The sequence below is a fragment of the Phoenix dactylifera genome, chromosome 9 (genome assembly GCF_051530095.1).
Source record: "Phoenix dactylifera cultivar Ajwa chromosome 9, Ajwa_hap1_PhDact_Kaust_v1.1, whole genome shotgun sequence".
NCBI lineage: Eukaryota > Viridiplantae > Streptophyta > Magnoliopsida > Arecales > Arecaceae > Phoenix > Phoenix dactylifera.
In genome coordinates this window covers 17687946-17707541 of record NC_143198.1, presented here as the reverse complement: position 1 = coordinate 17707541, position 19596 = coordinate 17687946, and the positions used below count along the sequence as shown (strand labels likewise).

General features: G+C 39.6%; 1 protein-coding gene across 19 annotated transcripts in view; it reads left to right on the top strand.

Annotated features, from left to right (window-relative positions):
* Window positions 1-19596, top strand: part of LOC103713540 (D-lactate dehydrogenase [cytochrome], mitochondrial) — a 92021-nt gene that overhangs the window by 28332 nt on the left and 44093 nt on the right. For 8 of the 19 annotated variants that reach the window (XM_088704277.2, XM_088704276.2, XM_088704283.2 and 5 more), the window contains 4 exons: window positions 11466-11575; window positions 18357-18398; window positions 18578-18640; window positions 19467-19546. In XM_088704277.2, the coding sequence (XP_088560403.2) occupies window positions 11466-11575; window positions 18357-18398; window positions 18578-18640; window positions 19467-19546 (295 nt within the window). Of the gene's footprint in view, window positions 1-11465; window positions 11576-18356; window positions 18399-18559; window positions 18641-19466; window positions 19547-19596 lie in introns of all 19 variants that reach the window. The other 11 variants (XM_088704278.2, XM_088704286.2, XM_088704285.2 and 8 more) reach the window with 3 other exon arrangements.

Below are 19596 nucleotides of genomic sequence, written 5' to 3'. Positions count from 1 at the left end.
CATCATAACATCATTAGATATATTTATAACTATACATGGATGAGATATGCAAGAGGAGAGATCTTGAGACCAGGTATGATACAGTTTGCTGCCAGCTACGTTGCACTTGATAATTTCTTAAGAGAAAGGCAGCCCTATGCCAGATATTTGTTAGTCTCAAGTGGCAGAAAAGCAGATTTGGGAGGGTCGGCACTGAGGGGAGCATTGTCAAGGACTTGATGATGAGGCAGACATTTTGCCAACAAGACTGAGAATATAGTGAAGGCTATCAAGCTATTGTACGAAGTGCTTCGGAATGTGGACAGTGAGAGGTACCTCTAAATGGGCTTCCTGTATCATATGATGAAGAGGGCAAAGAATCAGATCAGGCAGACAGATTTGATACATGCCCAAGAGCACATCGACATTATTGAGCGATGGTGGGACTACCAGATAGGTAGAAACTTGCATCTAGCAGATAAATAAGAACATTAAAAATTAGATCGCGCTTATACTTGTATAATTTTACTAAAATAATTACAAACTCTATCTGCAGCTTACTACCTGAACTCGAAGTTTCAATACACCATACCTGAAATCGATATAGATGACGAACTTCTGGCTGCTTTACGTAATCTGATTTATAAGATGGAGCCTGATCTACATGTTGCGGCCTTATATCTAGAAGAGGTAAGTTTAACTTAAGTGACACGTGTAAGTTAACTCATGTCTTCAATGATTAACATATTACAAGATTTTTTTTCATAGACCAAAATATTTAGAGAGGGCACTGACAGCTTTAGACTCTCGGCAGCTGTCGTAACTAAGCAAAGAATGAATCCAGGTATATTATATTATTAACGATAACTATTATCTGGCGTTAGATGGTCACTAATATGATACTATCTTATATATATATTTTAATATTTTGGCAGCTGAATGGTGGATTTATTTTATTTTTTTGCGAAAAATCTTAAGTGGCTAGCTATCCAAATCTTCTTTCAGACGGTCTCCTCGAGTGGCTGTGAGCGTAATTGGTCCACCTTCGCCCTCATTCACAATCACAAAGAAACCGTTTAACACAGAAGTGCCTCAACGATCTTGTATATATTCAGTACAATCTGAGGTTGAGGCTGCAGTGCATTCAAAAGAAATTGGAGTTAAAAAGTACATAGATTCGATCTATAATGCTTTCGTTGACAATGACGATGATGATCCGATGGCTTGTGGGCAACAGCAGGAGTCGGAGCTTGATGAGCCAAGATTACCTCCACGACCGGCCAATTTCATAGCCAATGTGGCTAGGGTCAATGCAGGGCAATGGGCAGATCTTGACATTCCACGCATGCTTCTAGCTAATCAGCCACAATCATAGGGGTCACTGAGGAGCCGGTCATCACTTGACTTCTTATCCGAGACATCCTCTTAGATGAGGCCAACCCACTATCCGGTTGATTCAATCAGGAGGGCGACATCTATCCTCCCAGCATAGTCAGGCGGAGAGGAGATGAATGGTAAGCAGGCAGTTGCTCAATACAGCAAAAAAAGAAAAAAAGTGCAGCTGTAGCCCCGATAAAGAGTGTGAAGGAGTCAGTTCACTCAGATTCAGAGACCAGAAGTAGCAATGATGATAGTTTTGGTTGTCATAGATTTATTGGTTAGTGAGTGGAGGACATGAGACCACCATTTATCCGACACAACCGCATGATAGATTTCGATTTATCGGTGAGTCCTAGTTTGCGCATGCTATACAGAATAGAGACCACAGTTCATAATCTAGTAGAGCTCGAGAGTCCATGATTGCATCTAGGAGACAGGCTCCTCAGGTTATTCATAAAGACACGATGCGGCTATAGATGATCTTGCACATGGAGTAGGATTCATAGACGTATTAGGTTTTAAGTTGTATACTGGATCCTATCATCCACAGCTATAAGCAGCCTATGACCCATACGAATATAGATATGGATATGTCTGAGGCATCATCTTCTGGTGGCTACCACCCTACGTAGTTCGGAGTATTTTATTGATCAGATCATTTTATGGGTCGGATTTTACTGCCGGCATATTTGGATGGACCCCTCCACAGCCGTATTATCAGCTAGAGGATACCTCTTAGAATCAAAATCTTCAGCGAGAGATCCGAGAGTGCTTATAACCCAGGGCGTGTTCTTTATAGGATGAACATACAGGACCATAATGCCGCTTAGTTAGAGCGGTTGGTTGATGTGCCTCTTGGTTATACTAATGATCTAGATATCTACGAGAGGCCTTGTCACTTGACAAGATTTTAGATATCAGTATGTATGTTGTACTTTAAGTATGCCTAATTGATCGTATTATTTTGTATTTTTCATCTCAGTAGTTGATTTTAGAATGTCATATTGCTTATTGTAGCATGCAACATCACACTAATTATTTATTTTATATTTTGTGATGCATCATTTAGGTTATATCGAGATCATAGAAATGTAAAAAAAAATAAATTATACTTAAAATTATTGAAAAAAGTTGAAAAAAATTGATTACCAATTAATCAAACCTGAAAAGCTTTAAAAAAAAATTGGCGTGCCGGTTCAGAACCAGCATGCCCAAGCATACCGTGTTGGTACGATACTGAACCAGTACCATACCGAACTGCAGAACTGGCACGCCTAAGCGTACCATGTATTGGGACGATACCGAACCAGTACCGTACCGAACTGCCCGCCGACTAGTATGGGTCTTGGTACTAGTTCGACGGACCTTGGATAGAAGTATTTGAATTGAGACTAGGGAAAAAGGCAGGCAGACCCACAAGCAGATGGCTTCCTTTGTGACGAGGAAGATTCTATGCTTGGTTGGGTGATGAATCAGCAGTCTTGAGAGTAGGTGCTAGATGAACCAGGGGTCCTTCATGGCTGGATAGAACCATCGCGAAAGAGTTGTGGGATGCACGATGCAAATAGATGGGCAAAGAAGCATATCTTACCCACTTGATAGGAGACCATCATGAAAGAAGGGGTTGGAGGATCAATAGTGAGAAGCTATGTTCAGGGTAGGAGGATTATATGCACTCTTGGCACATTAGAAATTGAGCTAGGGGAAAAGTTTAGATAGGAGACAAAAGGAGATGGGGTTGAGTATTGGGAGACTTGGGAGTGGTTATGTAGATTGGAGGGAGTCGATATTAGTGATATATCTGCTGGTGCATCAAACAGCTATAGTAGACAGTAGATCTTATCATATGCCGTTGGTCAGTCTCCAAGTGTATCAGATAGTCAGAGGGGATATTATGCTCCATCCATGTATGATTCATTGGGTTTCTTCTACTCATCATATCTCAGGAGATTTGACCTTGCACATTATCCCTTATGGATATGATATGGCCAAGCGCAGAAGTACAGTGTTGCTTCCTATTATCCTGAGCAGTGATGGTTGGGCTCCAACAAGCACCATATATATTAACATTGCAGCTTCAATAGCCACAACCTAGTCATCATCTGATATCTTAAACTAGTAGGGATGGGGACAATATCCAAGGTGGTATAACGTTCCAAGTCCAAACTACCAGGAAGGCCCGAATGAATGGTTGGCCATACTACCTTGTTTGGGGCGTACGAAACTGAACGGACTGGAAACCAAGATGGTTCATCCTGTCGGTTTGGAAAATAGGTTGAACCTCCCACTAGTCGATTATAAACCTCTCAGCTTGGTTGGTTTATAACCCCCCACCTCACGATCGCTCCCCTCCTTTGGCATCACCAGTAAGTTTCCCTCCTCTCCCTCTCTCTCTCTCGTTCTTCTAAGGTTACGGTTTTCCTCAGCCCTTCCCCTTCGTCCCCCTCCCTCCCTCTTCCTCTATTGCATCGATAGGGTTAGGGTTAGGGTTTAACCATCGACCTGCCTCCCTCTCCCTCTTCCTATCCCTCTCTCTTCCTCTATCCTTTTCTCCCTCTCCCTCGTTTTCGATATGCCCTGGAATGGCATTGACATTCTACATGGAATTAGACTATTAAATTGAATTTTTATTATTTTTCAATATTAGATTTTATTTTCCATTCTTCACTTATAAAGGTTGTTAGATGATTGATAATTGAGTGTCTGTATTAGGGTCGGCGGAACCGTCCTGAACCAGACGGTTCCGGTCGTATTGAGCCATCTTGGCAGTGGACCGGGATGGTTCTTGCAACAAAAACAAAATCCGTCGTCGGAGGGGGAGAAGGAAAGAGAGGAAGAGAGAGCGAGCGGCCAGTTCTCTCTCTCTCTCCTTTCCTTTCTTCCTCTTCTCTCTCTTTTACTCTCTAGTTCGCCCTCTCCCTCGCCTCCTCTACTTTATCAGTACAGGTCTGGCAAGGCACGATGCGAGCTAGTTCGGCTAACTTTGGTACTAGGCCTTCCCAGCAGTGAGTCCATACAGAGCCAGAGCTTTTCCTTTTTCAAAAATCCACAAACAACACCGATTCAGGTTATCAGAAGGACGAGCCAAGGCTAAATATGGTGTTCTTCTCTCCTATCTCTTTTCTTTTTTTGAGGACTTGAAAAAATAGATCAAAAATTGCAAAATAATAGGAGATCATGCCAATTTTTTTGATTTGGGTTTGTTATTTTTATATGTTGTGAATCTATGGACGATGTACACGTTGACATAAAATTTTTTAATTTTTAGATTATATATAATTTTTAAAAATTAAAATATAATTTTGGATTAAAAAGAATAATTTTTTTAAAAAACTTATTTAGGGGCATGCAAGCTACTCTATAAAAAAATTTGGTGTTCATTCATTTAAGTTTTGATGCGATCATGAACACAATAGCTTAGGGCTAAATTTGAAAAAATAAAAAAATAAGTAGCCTTTTATGCATGCCAAGGGTCTAGAGAAATATATGTCGCATCTATTGTTGGGATCTACATACATCTGAGCTGAAATTAATTTTTTTAAAAATTAATATTTAAAAAATAATTTTAAATAAAAAATTATTTAAAGTATATAATTAATACCAAAAATTATGAAAAATTAGTAGTATGTGTTACATAATTCAAAAGTAATTTTTGAGATAGAAATCATATTTTTTTGAATTTATGATATATAAATATTTTTTAAAATTAAAAATTATGAAAAATATATAAATATATAAATAAAAATATAAAAAATTAGGATTATGTATTAGATAAATCAGATATATTTTTTCAGAAAAAAATATCATCATCATATTAATAATTTGCTAATTTTAAATAATTGATAAACCAACGTACTTGATAAATCTGTAGAAATGGAGCCATCAAGAAAAAAGGACCTAGAGCATGATATTGGCTGAGAGCATGGGCAAATGCTCTCGGGCCGGCACCATTGAAAATGTGACTGGTGCAACACAGTTCAAGAAAGGAGTAACCAGATTGAAGCAGCACTTAGTTGGTGGTTACTCCTACGTATTTATGTGCCAGAATGCCCACAGAAGGTTCGGCAACTGATGAGGAAGCACTTCGTTGGTTTCAGAGCAGCGAAGGAGAGGGCTGCCAAGAAAGTGGAGGCGGACTGCTGAGCGACAGAGCCACCTTTCTATCACTCTAGGAAGTTAGAGGAGGCGTCCATTTCAGATGTCGAGGAGGCATAGATGCAGGCTGCCATGCAGGCGAGCCTGGATAATCAGTGGCAGTAGGATGAGGTGGCTAGACATCGAGCTCGATTTGGGCCCTCGTACTATGAGTCGAGCTTCGGTTCTGCAAGCATTAAGGCCGATTTAGAGTTTCTAAGGATCTCCATAGTCAAGAAGGCCGTCAGTAGAGGTGGTGGCCGGATTGCATTGACACTGGAGGCTTTTGGTAACAAAAAAAATCATTCAGAGAGATTCCACTAGGAGCAGCAATCCATGATTTAGATCCACATGCCTTTTTCAGTAGAGATTCGAAGCAATAGAGGGTTGACTCAATGCTGAAGAAGGATAAAAAGGATATATGACGAGCTATTGGATTCTGGTTTCACTTTAGCCACATTCCAGCGAATGTAGAAGACAATACGTACTACATGTTTGCCATTTCTACCATACAGACTGCTGGTCCTAGTATACGTCCTTCAGGCTCGAAGAACATCTATGGTGAGCTTTCTTGACAGTAATAAGGAGAAGCTAGAGAAATGGATTACTTCCTACAAGAGCAAATGGCCCACATATGGATTGACTGTGCTGTGTGATGGTTGGATCGGTTTTACCAGACGGAGCATCAACTTTCTGCAATACTGTGATACAAAGACTTTTTTCCACAAGTTGGTTCTTCTGATCAGGTGCACGATGTCGCGTGCATCCTCAAACTAATGGATGAGGTGATTGATCAGGTAGGAGAGGAAAATGTTGAAGATGAAATTTATTTTGATGTGCTACCCATGGATGCCTGTCATTTGCTTCTTGGCAGACCATGACAGTTTGATAGGAATGCTTATCATGATGGAAGGAAGAACACTTACACTATTATCCATAACAAAGTGAAGTATATTTTGACCCCTATGAAAGACATTCCCAATAGTGTGCCTTCTTCGAACCAGATTAGCTTTTTATCTTACAAGAAATTTGAAGAATCCTACAAAAAAGATGGTATTGTTTATGCTCTGGTTGCTGCAGAAAAAAGTGAAGAACTTGAAACAGAAGTTCCGGATGAAGTTCGAGACTTATTGGATAGATTCAAAGGCTTAGCTCCTGCTGACCTTCCTGCTGGTTTACCACCACTTTGAGACATTCAGCATCGAATTGATTTCATTCCAAGTGCTATTCTTCCTAATCTGCCTCATTATAGAATATCTCCTAATGAGCATGCTGAATTACAAAGGCAAATCATTGATTTAATGCAAAAGAGATTGATTAGAGAATCACTTAGTCCTTGTGCTGTCCCTGCCCTTTTAACTCGTAAGAAAGATAAAACATGGAGAATGTTTGTTGATAGTAGAGCTATAAACAAGATTACAATCAAGTATAGGTTTTCCATCCCTAGACTTGATGATATGCTGGATGAGTTGGCTGGTTCAAAGGTATTTTCTAAGATTGATTTACGGAGTGGTTATCACCAAATCCAAATTAGAAAAGGTGATGAGTGGAAAACAGCCTTTAAAACCAAAAATGGTTTGTATGAGTGGCTGGTTATGCCATTTGGATTATCAAATGCCCCTAGCACTTTCATGAGGCTTATGACCCAAGTTTTGAAGAACTTCATGGGGAAGTATGTTGTGGTGTATTTTGATGACATCCTAGTTTACAACAAGGATAGTGTACAGCATGTGAATCACCTATCCAATGTTTTCAAAGTGCTCCATGAAAATCAGTTATATGTGAATCTGAAGAAGTGCTCTTTCATGACTAATCAAGTTGTATTACTAGGCTATGTTGTTAGTGCAGATAGCATGAAGATGGATGACGAGAAGGTAAAAGCTATTCTTGATTGGCCTACGCCTAGAAGTCTGACTGACGTGAGAAGCTTTCATGGTTTGGCATTATTCTACAGGAGATTCATCCGACACTTCAGTACCATTGCTGCTCCAATGATGGATGTTCTAAAGAAGAAGGAATTTTAATGGACCAATGAGGTTGAAAGAAGTTTCCAAGAGTTGAAGTCCAAACTTGTTGAAACACCGGTCCTAGCACTACCAGATTTCCCTAAGCCATTCCAAGTGGAGTGTGATGCTTCCAAAGTTGGCATAAGAGTTGTTCTCTTGCAAGGGAGAAGATCTGTTGCTTATTTCAGTGAGAAATTCAGTAATGCAAAGCTGAAATATTCAACCTACGACAAGGAGCTATATGCAATTGTTCAAGCCTTGCGGCATTGGGAACATTATCTTATTGGTGTCGAATTTGTGCTCTATTCTGACCATGAAGCTTTGAGATTCTTGAAGGGCCAAAAGAAGCTGAATTCTCGCCATGCTTGTTGGGTATCATACCTTGAGAAGTTTTCTTTTGTTCTACACCATAAAGCCAGTTCATCAAACAAAGTTGCTGATGCTTTGAGTCGACGGCATAGTTTGTTGACAACACTCTCTTATGAAATTACTGGCTTTGATCTCTTATCAGATTATTATGTTGCAGATCCATTCTTTAAAAAGGTGTTGCAGAATTTGAATAATGAGAAGAGTAAAGACTATTTGCTGATCAATGGCTTATTATTCAAAGGCAATCAACTTTGTTTGCCAGAGGGATCTTGGAGATTATTTGTTATTGCAGAATTACATGCTGGCGGACTTGGTGGACATTTTGGAAGGGACAAGACTGAAGCTCTTGTGAAGCTGCGATACTTTTGGCCTACCCTGAAGCGTGATATTTCTCGGTTTGTACAAAATTGTCTTGTATGTCAAAAGGCCAAAGGGGGAGTCCAGAATAGTGGTTACTATCAGCCCTTACCAGTCCCTAATGCTCCTTGGGAAGGTTTATCAATGGACTTTGTTCTTGGTTTGCCTAGAACACAGCATGGGTTTGATTGCATTTTTGTGGTGGTAGATCGATCCTCCAAGATGGCTCACTTTATACCATGTAAGAGCTCTACTGATGCATCTCACATAGCTACTTTATTTTTCAGAGAAGTTATTCTTCTACATGGTGTTCCAAAGTCCATAACTTCAGATCATGATGTAAAGTTTGTTGGTCACTTTTGGAGGATGCTGTGGAAACTTTTGGGAACTCGATTGCAATTCTCTAGTGCTTACCATCCTCAGACCGACGGACAAACTGAAGTAGTGAATAGATCCTTGGGGAACTTACTGAGAAGCTTAGTGGGAGAGCACCCAAAGAAGTGGAAATTTGTCATTCCTCAAGCTGAATTTGCTTATAATAGTTCAGCCAGTCGATCAACGAAGAAGCCTCCATTCGAAGTTGTCTATGGCAGAAATCCAAGTCAGGTTCTTGATCTCTTGCCACTACCAAATCAAACAAGAGTGAGTATGGAAGCTGAAGAGTTTGCTGAGCACATAAAGGAGGTCCATAAACAAGTTCGACATCAGCTGCAGCAATCTACTCAAATGTACAAGTCACAAGCTGATGTTCATCGAAGGAAGTTAGAGTTCAAGGAAGGAGATTTGGTTATGGTATATTTGAGGAAGGAAAGATTTCCTACAGGTAGTTATAATAAGCTGAAACAGAGAAAGTTTGGACCTTGTCAGATTCTAAAGAAGTTGGGTCCAAATGCCTACCGAATTGAACTGCCTGAAGGATTTTCAATCAGTCCTACCTTCAACATATGTGATCTTTATCCTTATTATGGAGATGAGGAGAAGATTGTGTTCCAACTAAAAGACTTTGACTGCCGCTTCTCTAATCCTCCGCGTGAGTCTGTTGATGTTCTGGATGTACGTTCTATCACGACTCGGCATGGCACTTATACACAATACTTGGTCCATTGGCAAGGAATGCCACATTCTGAGGATGCATGGATTTCAAGTGAGGAGCTCAAGAAACTAGATCATCAGCTTTGGGAAGACCTAAATTCTAACTCGAAGGCGAGTTCTTTTCAAGCTGGGGAGAATGATGCAGGAGCAGTAGGGGTCGACTCTTTGCTTTCAAGAGTCGACTCATGTGCAGCAGGGGTCGACTCTTTGCTTTCAAGAGTGGACTCATGTGAAGCAGGGGTTGACTCATTGCTTTCAAGAGTCGACTCATGTGTTTAGTGAGTCATCCTTTGATCCTGGCAGCATGACAGAGTTAGTTTTGAATTAATTCTGGAAACAATATATGGTTATTCAGCTAGCATGCCATATACCATTGGGAAGCTCTATGCCTCTAGTTTCCAACGCACTTGATCTCGTGCCATTTGAAGATCCCTAGAGAAAGTTATGGCATTTTTACTACTGCACATCTGGATTAGCAGTGCCCAGCGAAGTGCATTTAAGTTGGTCTTTTTCCAGCACATAGTTTCATTTCCCTAAGTGTCTTTTGGTATTTCTAAATATTGGAACTTGTAACTAGACTCTCATCAATGTGTTTTAGCATTGTTTTGTCTTACCTATGCTTGGAGGGATGTTCCAAGATAGCATATAAAGCTGGTACCGGAATGAAATGAGAATCAGAGTTGTTATTTTCATAATTTCTTTCCAGCAAGCCTTTCTTGCTTTTGTGAGTTGAGTGGCATCCTCCTCCCAATCAAGCGTGTGGCTTGGTCGCATCGAGTGGCATTTGCGATTAGTAGCGTCGAGTGGCATCCGCTACCCCTGGTTGAGTGGCACTCCAGGATTATCTTTTTCTTGGTTGAATCCTTTTGGTTTGGCCAAGACTTGCAGGTTTCAGCCTGCATCATCAAGTATTTGGCATCCATAAGGATTTTTAAAATGACTGATATACCATTTACTAGACTTGCAGTTCAGTTTCAACATATGACCAGTTAGTACTAACCATGTGTCCATAAATAGGCATTCAATACTCTCCCTCAAGCTGGAGAATAGATGTTATTTATTCCCAGATTGGAACACAAGATCTGAAATTCATGTCACCCAAATGATTTGGTAAAAAGATTGCCTAACTGATCTTCTGACGTCACATATAGCATCATAAATTCATAAACTTCATAGTCATGATAGCCAAGGTTTTAAATCCTGTGGGATGGGGGTGTCCCAGTTTCTCCGTGGAGTAGGATGCCCCATTATCCCACCCAATGCCGATGGTAGTCCTGGTCGAAAGTCCTGTAGGTACCCTTGATCTTTCTCCCCTTTTTCTTTCCTTTCCTTTCTTTCTTTCTTTCTTTTTCTTCTTTCCTTTCCTTCATTTCTTTCCTCTTTATTCTTCTAGTTTTTCTTATCCCTTCCTTTGCTTCTTTCTTTGTTTCCTTTTTCTTCTTATTTCTCTTTCCTTTCTTCCTTTCCTTCCTTTCATTCTTTTTATTCTCCCTTTTTTTCTCTCTTTTTCTTCTTTTTTCCTTTCAAATTTTCATTTTCTTCATCTTTCCTTCCTTTTTCTGTTTTCTTTTTTTTCCTTCTTTCCTCGCATGGATGGGTTTCCAAGTCTCAACCCCATCCTGTCTCATTTTCTCATAGGAATAGGACAGGATTGTCGGGACGTCCATGTACCGCCTGGACTTAAAAGCTTGATGATAACATCATTAATGAAATCTCAGTAACTTTTATGTGCTTTGTTCTTTTGTGGAGCAGAAGACTATATATGTAATTCCTTTCTAACCTGAGTGATTTATTTTAATTATCATGCATCTTCACTTGCTTTGAATTTGCCTTGTGAAAATTGTGGCTTGCATGTAGCAATGATTGGTGCTGCACAAACATGTGAAATTGCAGTGTCAAAGTTCTTACTGATGCTAATCATAGTTTTAGCATTAAGTAGTAAAATTCTTTATGAGGATATCTGGTTTAATTTTATGGGAAAGTACCACGTTTAGTAATGTAATCAGTACGTTTTCATTTGATTCATGTCATGGAGCTTAATAATCTTTAGTCCAAAGGCATCATGCATTATGTAATATATTAAATTTTACTGTTCTTAGTCTCTGGCATTATTGAAACTTTTCCCTCTATTCAATTGCAATTTATCAGAAGCATATTTACGAGAACAAGCTTTGTTGGTTCAGAAGATAGTTTCTGAACACAATGGATCTGATTTTGTATTTGTGGAAGATGCTGATGCTAAAAAGGAGCTATGGAGGGTAAGATGGTGAATTACTATAAGAATCTATAGCTGGCTAGATTTATCCTATATTTTATCTTATTATTTTATTAGTTCCCATTTTTTGAATTTTTAAATAATAAATATGGTGATCTCCTGTTATGTATTTTTTTTGTTTGTTTATTAAAGTCCTTTCTTTATAAATATTCAACTTAAATTAAAATTTTATATTGAATAATATTGAAATAGATAAATTACACTTCATATGCTGAACTATGAATAGCTTGTTTTTCCTTGATCATTGTGCAAGTATTGCATGATAATGCATGGTGTGACATCTAAATCCCTGCTCTTCACCCTTTGTTATAATTAGTTTTGGGCATGGACTGCATTCCATATTCTTAAACAAGCCCTGCCATACATTTTTGGCCCTTTGAACTAAGTCAAGTCCAGATATCAGGTCCAATCAAATTTTGGCCAAGACTCTCTTGAATAAGACGGCTTGGGTTGGTGGATCTGATGATAAATAAAATGTTTACAAATAAGTTATAGAACTGTATATTCGTGTATTCTCCACTAACTCTAACCCTAAAAATCATTCACCACACCCCAATTTCTCCATATTAGTGTATGTTCCCTTGTCTCTCTCTCTCTCTTCATTGCTAGATGGCAATTCCATATTGCTTCCTTAGCTACACACCCTCACCACTTCTAGCCCTTCCCTACCTCCACCCCTGGCACTATGCATGGTACCGTGGTTCTGCTACCACTACTGCAAACATACCTTCACTCTCCTGGTGCCATGCCATCCTTCCCCACCACTAATGCCATTGGCACCTAGTTATCACCACCAGGTCAAGATCTACTCCTAGTCCCTACTTTTTCTTCTACCTCTCTTTTTAATACGTTGCAAGTGAGAGTGACGAGGTGCCATAGGACGATCCTAGGGAGATGACAGCCTAGCCCACTCAATTCCAAGGTATAATCCCAATATATCTATACACACTGAAATTAAATTTAGGAGACTTCTTAGCAGCACATCAATTTCTCGAAATGAATTGTTTTTCAACCATTGGAATAAAAGATTTTCTAAATGATTGTTGGAAACTATCCAAACCACCTAAATTTTGGGCCTCAGATATTTTAAGATGAGCACAAGATAACTTGGAATATAGATCAAGTTGGATGGTTAAATTTGCATTTTGATAGGCATGATTATTATTATAACCAAGATACAGTATGTTGGTATGTACCGCCTTGTACCGGGCATATTGTATATTGCCGATACCAAATTGAGACCTAGTATAGGGGCTGTACTGAGTCTTGGTATGCCACTGACCCCATACTAAGCATGCCGACACTTTATCATCATAGTGCCAGTATGGGTCCGATACCTATATGGCAAACCTTGGTTATAACCTAGAATATTTAAGACTTGGAAAGGTCATGCAAGTTTATGATCGACATAGTACCTGAAACATTTTATAAAAAAAAAATTGAGTGATGCAGATCATAGTGAAAGATGTAAATCATGGAATAGATGTTTACGTTTTTCAGCACGCACTTTGGCACCATAATGTGAGCACACTAGTTAAGCTATGGGAACATAAGTGCCATGGATGTTTATTAACTATTAAATGCTTGAAAATTTGAAATGGCGCCATATACCCAGTACTGTATTATGTAGTTATACATACAATCCATAAATCTAACTTCTTCACTCAAAATGTTCCTTGCATATGAATTGAGAATTTGCCTAGTGTATAAAAGTTTGTGGTGATGTTAGTCTTTTTAAGAAAAGAATTGCCTAACAAACTGATGTTACCAGATAAGATCATGATAATTATGATTGAATCAGATTCAAAATGGACATACCATCAACTATATGAAGCTTCAATTTAATATTAGTTTGTGTATCACTTGGACTAGAAATACTTGATCAATTAGAGGTGGTTAGGAGGGCAACCTTAAGATTTAAAAAATCAGGAAAAGAAGGCATATACATGTTTAGTTATGGCCTATTAGCACCATATGGTTAGAACCATGGAATGCCGTACCGGCCGGTACGTACCGGTCCGGTCCTAGACCGGTACCGGAACCACAAGAAAACCGGTATCTCCGGTTTTCTTGTGCGAACCGGCCGGTACGGAGCCCGTACCGGCCGGTACCGCTTGGTACTGGCCTCGTACCGGTGCGAACCGGCCGGTTCGCGCCGGTACGATTTTTTTTTGTTTTTTTATGAACCACAGCGTGAGGCGCTGTGGTTTTTGGCTCGCGGTACCGGCCGGTACTGTACCGATACCGGCCGGTACGTACCGGACCGGTACCGTACCGGTCCGGCCCGCCACCGGTACGCCGACCGGTACCGGTACGCCGACCGGTACCGGTACGGCGGACCTTGGTTAGAACTGATGGTATTACATTTCTTTCATGTTATTATTAAGTCCATGCAACATTGTAGGAAAAGAAAGGATGACTCAGTCTATGTCCATGCAACATTGTAGGAAAAGAAAGGATGACTCACAGTCTATGTCCATGCAACATAATATGTTATGATTGTGAATGTTGTGCACTAACTAGGGACATGGAAGGTGGTGCCATCTTGAACCACCCAGTTTCGGATGTCTCGAGTCGCATTGGGGGCCGACCGGCATGGTTCCACCCCTTTGTTCGAGAAACCGGCAAGGGAGGGGGAGAGGGAGAAGGAAAGAAAGGAAAAGAGAGAGACAAAGGGAAGGGGAGAGAGGGAGAGGGAGGGGAAGAGAGAGGCCATAAGAGGGAGAGAGAGGGCTTTTGAGCCCCCACTCCTTAGCCCGTGGCATAATAGATCCACCCCTATTACGCCATGGCCAGAGGAGGGGGCTCAAAAGTCAACTCCCTCTCCGTCTCTCATCCTTTCCTTCTTCCTCTCCCCTTCCCTCTCCGGCTCCCCTTTGTCAATATACCGCGAGTTTGCATGGCACGGTACCATACTGTAACATACCGCCAGACAACCAGTACGGATCTCGGTACCCGTTCTGCAGATCTTGACTAGGCCATAATTTACTGAAAAGCCTTTGTTATATAAACAACAAACCAGAGCTTATTTTGGCTCCATTAAAGGCCCAACAACAATGGACCATGCCCTTAAGCATATGAAACACAATATTGACTTCCATAACAGCAATAAATTAATAAAATCCTAAATCAACCTCCCCTCCGAAAGGGAAAAAGTCACTAGCTTTTGATGCATTTCTAGGTTAGTTATATGCTCTTCCAGTCTTCCTAATTAGTTTACAAACTTCAACTAATATATTTCTGAAGAAGCACCACCTTTCTAGATGGACATCTTCAATTCCAAGAAAAAATAGCAAGGTCCTAAATCTTTGATCTTAAAGCTCTGATCCAAGAACTGTTTTAGAGTGCCCATCTACACTAGATCATCTATAGAAAGAAGTAAGAACAATATCATCAATAAATCTTCTCAATAAATAGAGGGTTATCAGTTTGATTCTTCTGAAACCAAGGTCTGCTGAACTGGTCGGAATCGATCAGTCAGCCTGTACTGTACCGGTACCGGCCTCCACCGGTACGGTCTAGCTATAAAATTCGGTTCGCATTGGTACTGACGGGGAAGAAGAAGAGGAAGAAAGAAGAGGAAGAAGAAGAGAAAGAGAAGAAGACTACCTGTCGAAGGAGGAAAGAAGACCTCTCTTGCGGGGAAGAAGACTACTGGGCCTCTTTCTTCCTTCCGAGCACCTCGTGGGGAAGAAGACCTTCCTTACTCGCGGAAGAAGGGGGAAAGAGAGGAGAAGAGAGGAGGAGAGTGGGGAAGGAAAGAGAGGCTCAGGAAGAAGAAGAGAAGGAAAAAAAAAGAAAAAGAGAGAGGCCGGGGGAGTAACCCCGCATGCGGGGACGTGGGCGCGAGTGGGGAAACGCGTCTCTGACTCGCCCCCACACGTGTTCCACGCAATGCGAGCCATGCGTCCACGCGCGGAGAACCATGCGGGCTCGCCGCGCGGGGCAGCAAGCCCATGCAGGGCAGCCCGCATGGGCACTCTGTGGCATAACACGGATGCGCGCGCGTCCGCGTATTTTTTTTTTTTTGAATTGGTTCGGTACCGGTTCCAATTGGTACCGGTCTCCACCAGTACGTCAGTTCGGTCGGTTCCGTGTACTTTGCCTGCAACCAAACATAAAAGAAGAATGGTAGGACTTAGCACATTGAGATGAATTGAATCCATAAAGCAAGTTCTTTGACTGACACAAGTTTCATTGTACATAATTCATTTTGTTAGGTGGAACAAAGCATGAAGATTTGTTCATGTAAATTCTTAAGAAGGCATCATGTACCTCAGGTTAAAACATGAACAACCATGTCACGACTCGAGACTCAAACTTGTCCAAATATCATGGCATGACAATCATAGTGAATCGAAAGTAACATTAGCATTTGATCATCCTTAAATGAGACCATATGATTGAAGAAAGCAAAAACAAGGTTATTTCAAGACATTAGTCTTCAACAAAAACCAATTACAAAGCTTGCACATAATACTATACCTTTATGATATGACAACAAAAGAAAGCTACAATATTTTTCATGTTTCTTCAATAGTCAGCAGATCCGAAAGATAAAGTCAATAAGTAAATTACTTCAAAAAGGTCCATTACAACCTATTGTTTATCACTCTGAAAAATACTATATAAATGATGTGAGCTACATAGGTAAGCAAATTAACCTCGATCATGTTTAAGGAATTTTAAATGTTCACCAAAAAAATGACCTTTGAAAAGTAATGCATAAATGCAAAATCCAAGTAAAGTTTTGGTTAAATATATTATAGTGTAATCTCAAAATCTAAGTTTTTCCACTAAGGAATAAGATACTATAAAAGTTTTAGAACACAAGTTCAGAAAAGAGTCAAAGAATTAATATGAAATATTAGGTCAACTGTTTGTTTGGAATCAAATGACAAAAGCATAATTTGTATTTCAGATAATTCTTATATTTTATACAGATTCATATTTTTCTACAACAGTTCACTTGCAACCTCGAGGCCAAATAAATTCTTGCAACTGATGTAGAAGAAGCCACATATATCCTCATTAGTGCTAGCAATGGTCAAGTCAATTCAGGTTCTAGTCGGGTTGAGATGTGGGTACTAGGGAAGACCTAGTAACCTGGACAGCTGAACCTGACCTAACTCACCTAACCTCTTTAATAAATTGGTGGGATTAGGTCAAGCATATGATAACAAGTTAGACAAGTCTTAAATGGATTAAACAGGTCTTGAACATTTTAAAGGAGCTAAACAGATCTTAAAAGGGTCAGGTTGTAACTGTGGTGATTTGACCCAATTATTTAACACGTTGAAACAGGTTAGATGGATCAGGATTCTAAACCTGAACCCGACCCATTTAAAAAATGGATTAAGTCAAGTTCAGCAGTTTATAACCAGGATCTGTTTATGTTAAACTCAAACTTTCATATCTTAGGTCGGTTGCCAGTCAGGTTTGTAGGTTGGGTTATAAATAAGCCATTCCTAATCCTAATCCTAATTGGTAAATTTGATGAGGCCACATAAATCCTAATCGCTAAAGCAAATGTGGCCACAAATATTTTCACCTGTAAAACTGGATATGGTTACATAAATCCTTGAAATCCACATATAATGCTTGGCCAAGGATCCAATATAAATCCTTATTGGTAAGTTGAATGAGGCCACATATACCATTGTGCCAAGCTCCAAAAAATTCTCATTGATAATCCATATGCAGCCAAGTATACCACTGGGTAGAGGTCCACTTATATATTTGAAGTACAATATTGTTTTCAGATTTGGGAGAATTTCATGAATGCTACTGTTGAAAAGATTCTATTAAGAACCGAATGTTAGGTCGTAACACATATATGAGTCCTTAATATATATTCAATCATTCAAAACTTAGTATGCTTCTTTCATAATATCCACTTTAAAAATAGAAAGAATAGATGCCAACTAATATATCAACACATTTTCAAAGCATGAAAATTCATTATTTGTACAACGAATAACTGATTCAAAATACTGAACAACTTTAAACTAAAGACACTTGTAGAGTTCAAAAGTGAAGGACCCTAATTTTGAAAATGTACCAAGCATGGTCTGCCGTACCTGTCCGGACCGGCCGGTACCGGATCAGCGTGGAATCCGGTACCAGTAGTTTATTGTTGAAGAACCGGTACGGGACCGGTTCGGACCGGTACGCCGTCGGTACGGACCGGTACGCCGCCGGTACGGACCGGTTCGCCGCCGGTACGCCACCGGTACGGGACACCGGTACGCCATCGGTACGGACCGGTACGGGACACCGGTACGCCGTCGGTACGGACCGGTACACCGACCGGTACCGGTACGGCGGACCTTGGTACCAAGGTTTATCATATAAGTTCAAATTTTCAAAGTTATCAAATAACTTGACTATTCAAAGGAAGTACAGCTTCAAAGATACAAAATAGAATTTAAATCCAAGAGATATGAAAAGGTTACTCAGAGGGGAAATCGTAGATTTTGGAAAAGACAATAAAGTTTAGAAATTCAAAATGATGCATAGATCATGTGACTAAAAACCAATCAAATCTGAAATTCAAAGGCATGAAGAAAGGTTTACTTACCAAATGAAGAAAATAAAACCTCAAAATCCTTGTTTTTCTTCTTCTCCTCTTGTCTTACCAGCCCCTAGCCACTATGTATAGTCATGAACAGTTGTTTAGTTTTGTAGGGCCCACTAGTTTAGCCTACTTGAGTAAATCGGTTATCTAAGTCTATTTCCCTATGTACTTCAGTTATGATTGGCAGGTTGTGTCGGTGCTTCAGACAATATTCAAAAAAAATAGCTGGGTCAGGTTCAAACTTTATTCCTGTTAATAAGAGATCGACACCTTTTCAGATGTGTCATAGTATTATGATTTCTTACCTTAGTCCAATGATATACATGGTAAAAACTTGTAAGGTGGAACTGGCATGGCATCCTTTTTTGGGTATCTCAATACTCTTATCAGACCATTCTTTGCTTGCAGATAAGGAAGGAGGCACTTTGGGCTTGCTTAGCAATGGCACCTAATTTTGAAGCATTAACTACGGTTTGTCTCCTGATGGATTTTCTTTCTGTATCACTTGTTTCTTAAATTGCATGTCATTGTGAATCCACCTTTCCTTTTACAAATTATCTTCTTAAGGAGAAAAATTAGAAAAATTCTTGCTCCTCTAACCAAGCAAAGGAAACAAAGTCAAAGGATAGTTATCAATTAACCTAGAATTGAAATATATTTTCTAGTTTGCGTTGTAGGTGGGTTGGCAAGAGTTATATGGTTAAAGCAATGGACCATGCAAAAACACTATTTTGTTAAATGAATTTGATAGAGATGCATCTATTTCATGTTCATCTGCAAAATCCTTTTTATTACATTTGTTTTCCCAAGCACTTTTAGTGCAAATGTGGATCCATGTATTGAGAAAGCAGAATATAAAAGGATGTGCTGTTGGTTTTATTCGAGAAATTATATGGAAATGGTTCAACAAACAAGAACTAATTGATTTTAAAAGACCTAATAGCAGTGATTGATGTAATGAAAATGAATTTGAAAATATGTGCACTAGCAGACATGGCACTTGGTTGGAATAAAAGTTTAGAAGGTTCATTAAGGGGCTCCTTATCATTGTGATACTGGCAACTTTTTATATTTTTGATTGAATTGAACAGTCATAGATTCAAGAGTACTTGATGGAAGTAGTTTTAGAACTTGCGAGCATTAAGAAGTATAAAAGGGGGAATGAAATTTTCTTGCATATTATTCCCTCTTGGAAAAGACGTATTGCAGGAAACAAGTCTACTGTTCCAGATAACATCTGAAACTGAGGTATGCAAAATTTTCTTCTATTCCTACTCACTAACATTTTCTTTTGAAGGATGTATGTGTTCCTTTATCAAGGCTTGCAGAGTGCATTTCAAAATCTAAACAAGAGCTCAATGCATCACCATTGTTGTGGTATGTTGTTTCACTTACCTGCTCTGCCAAATTGGATTAAATATATGTTA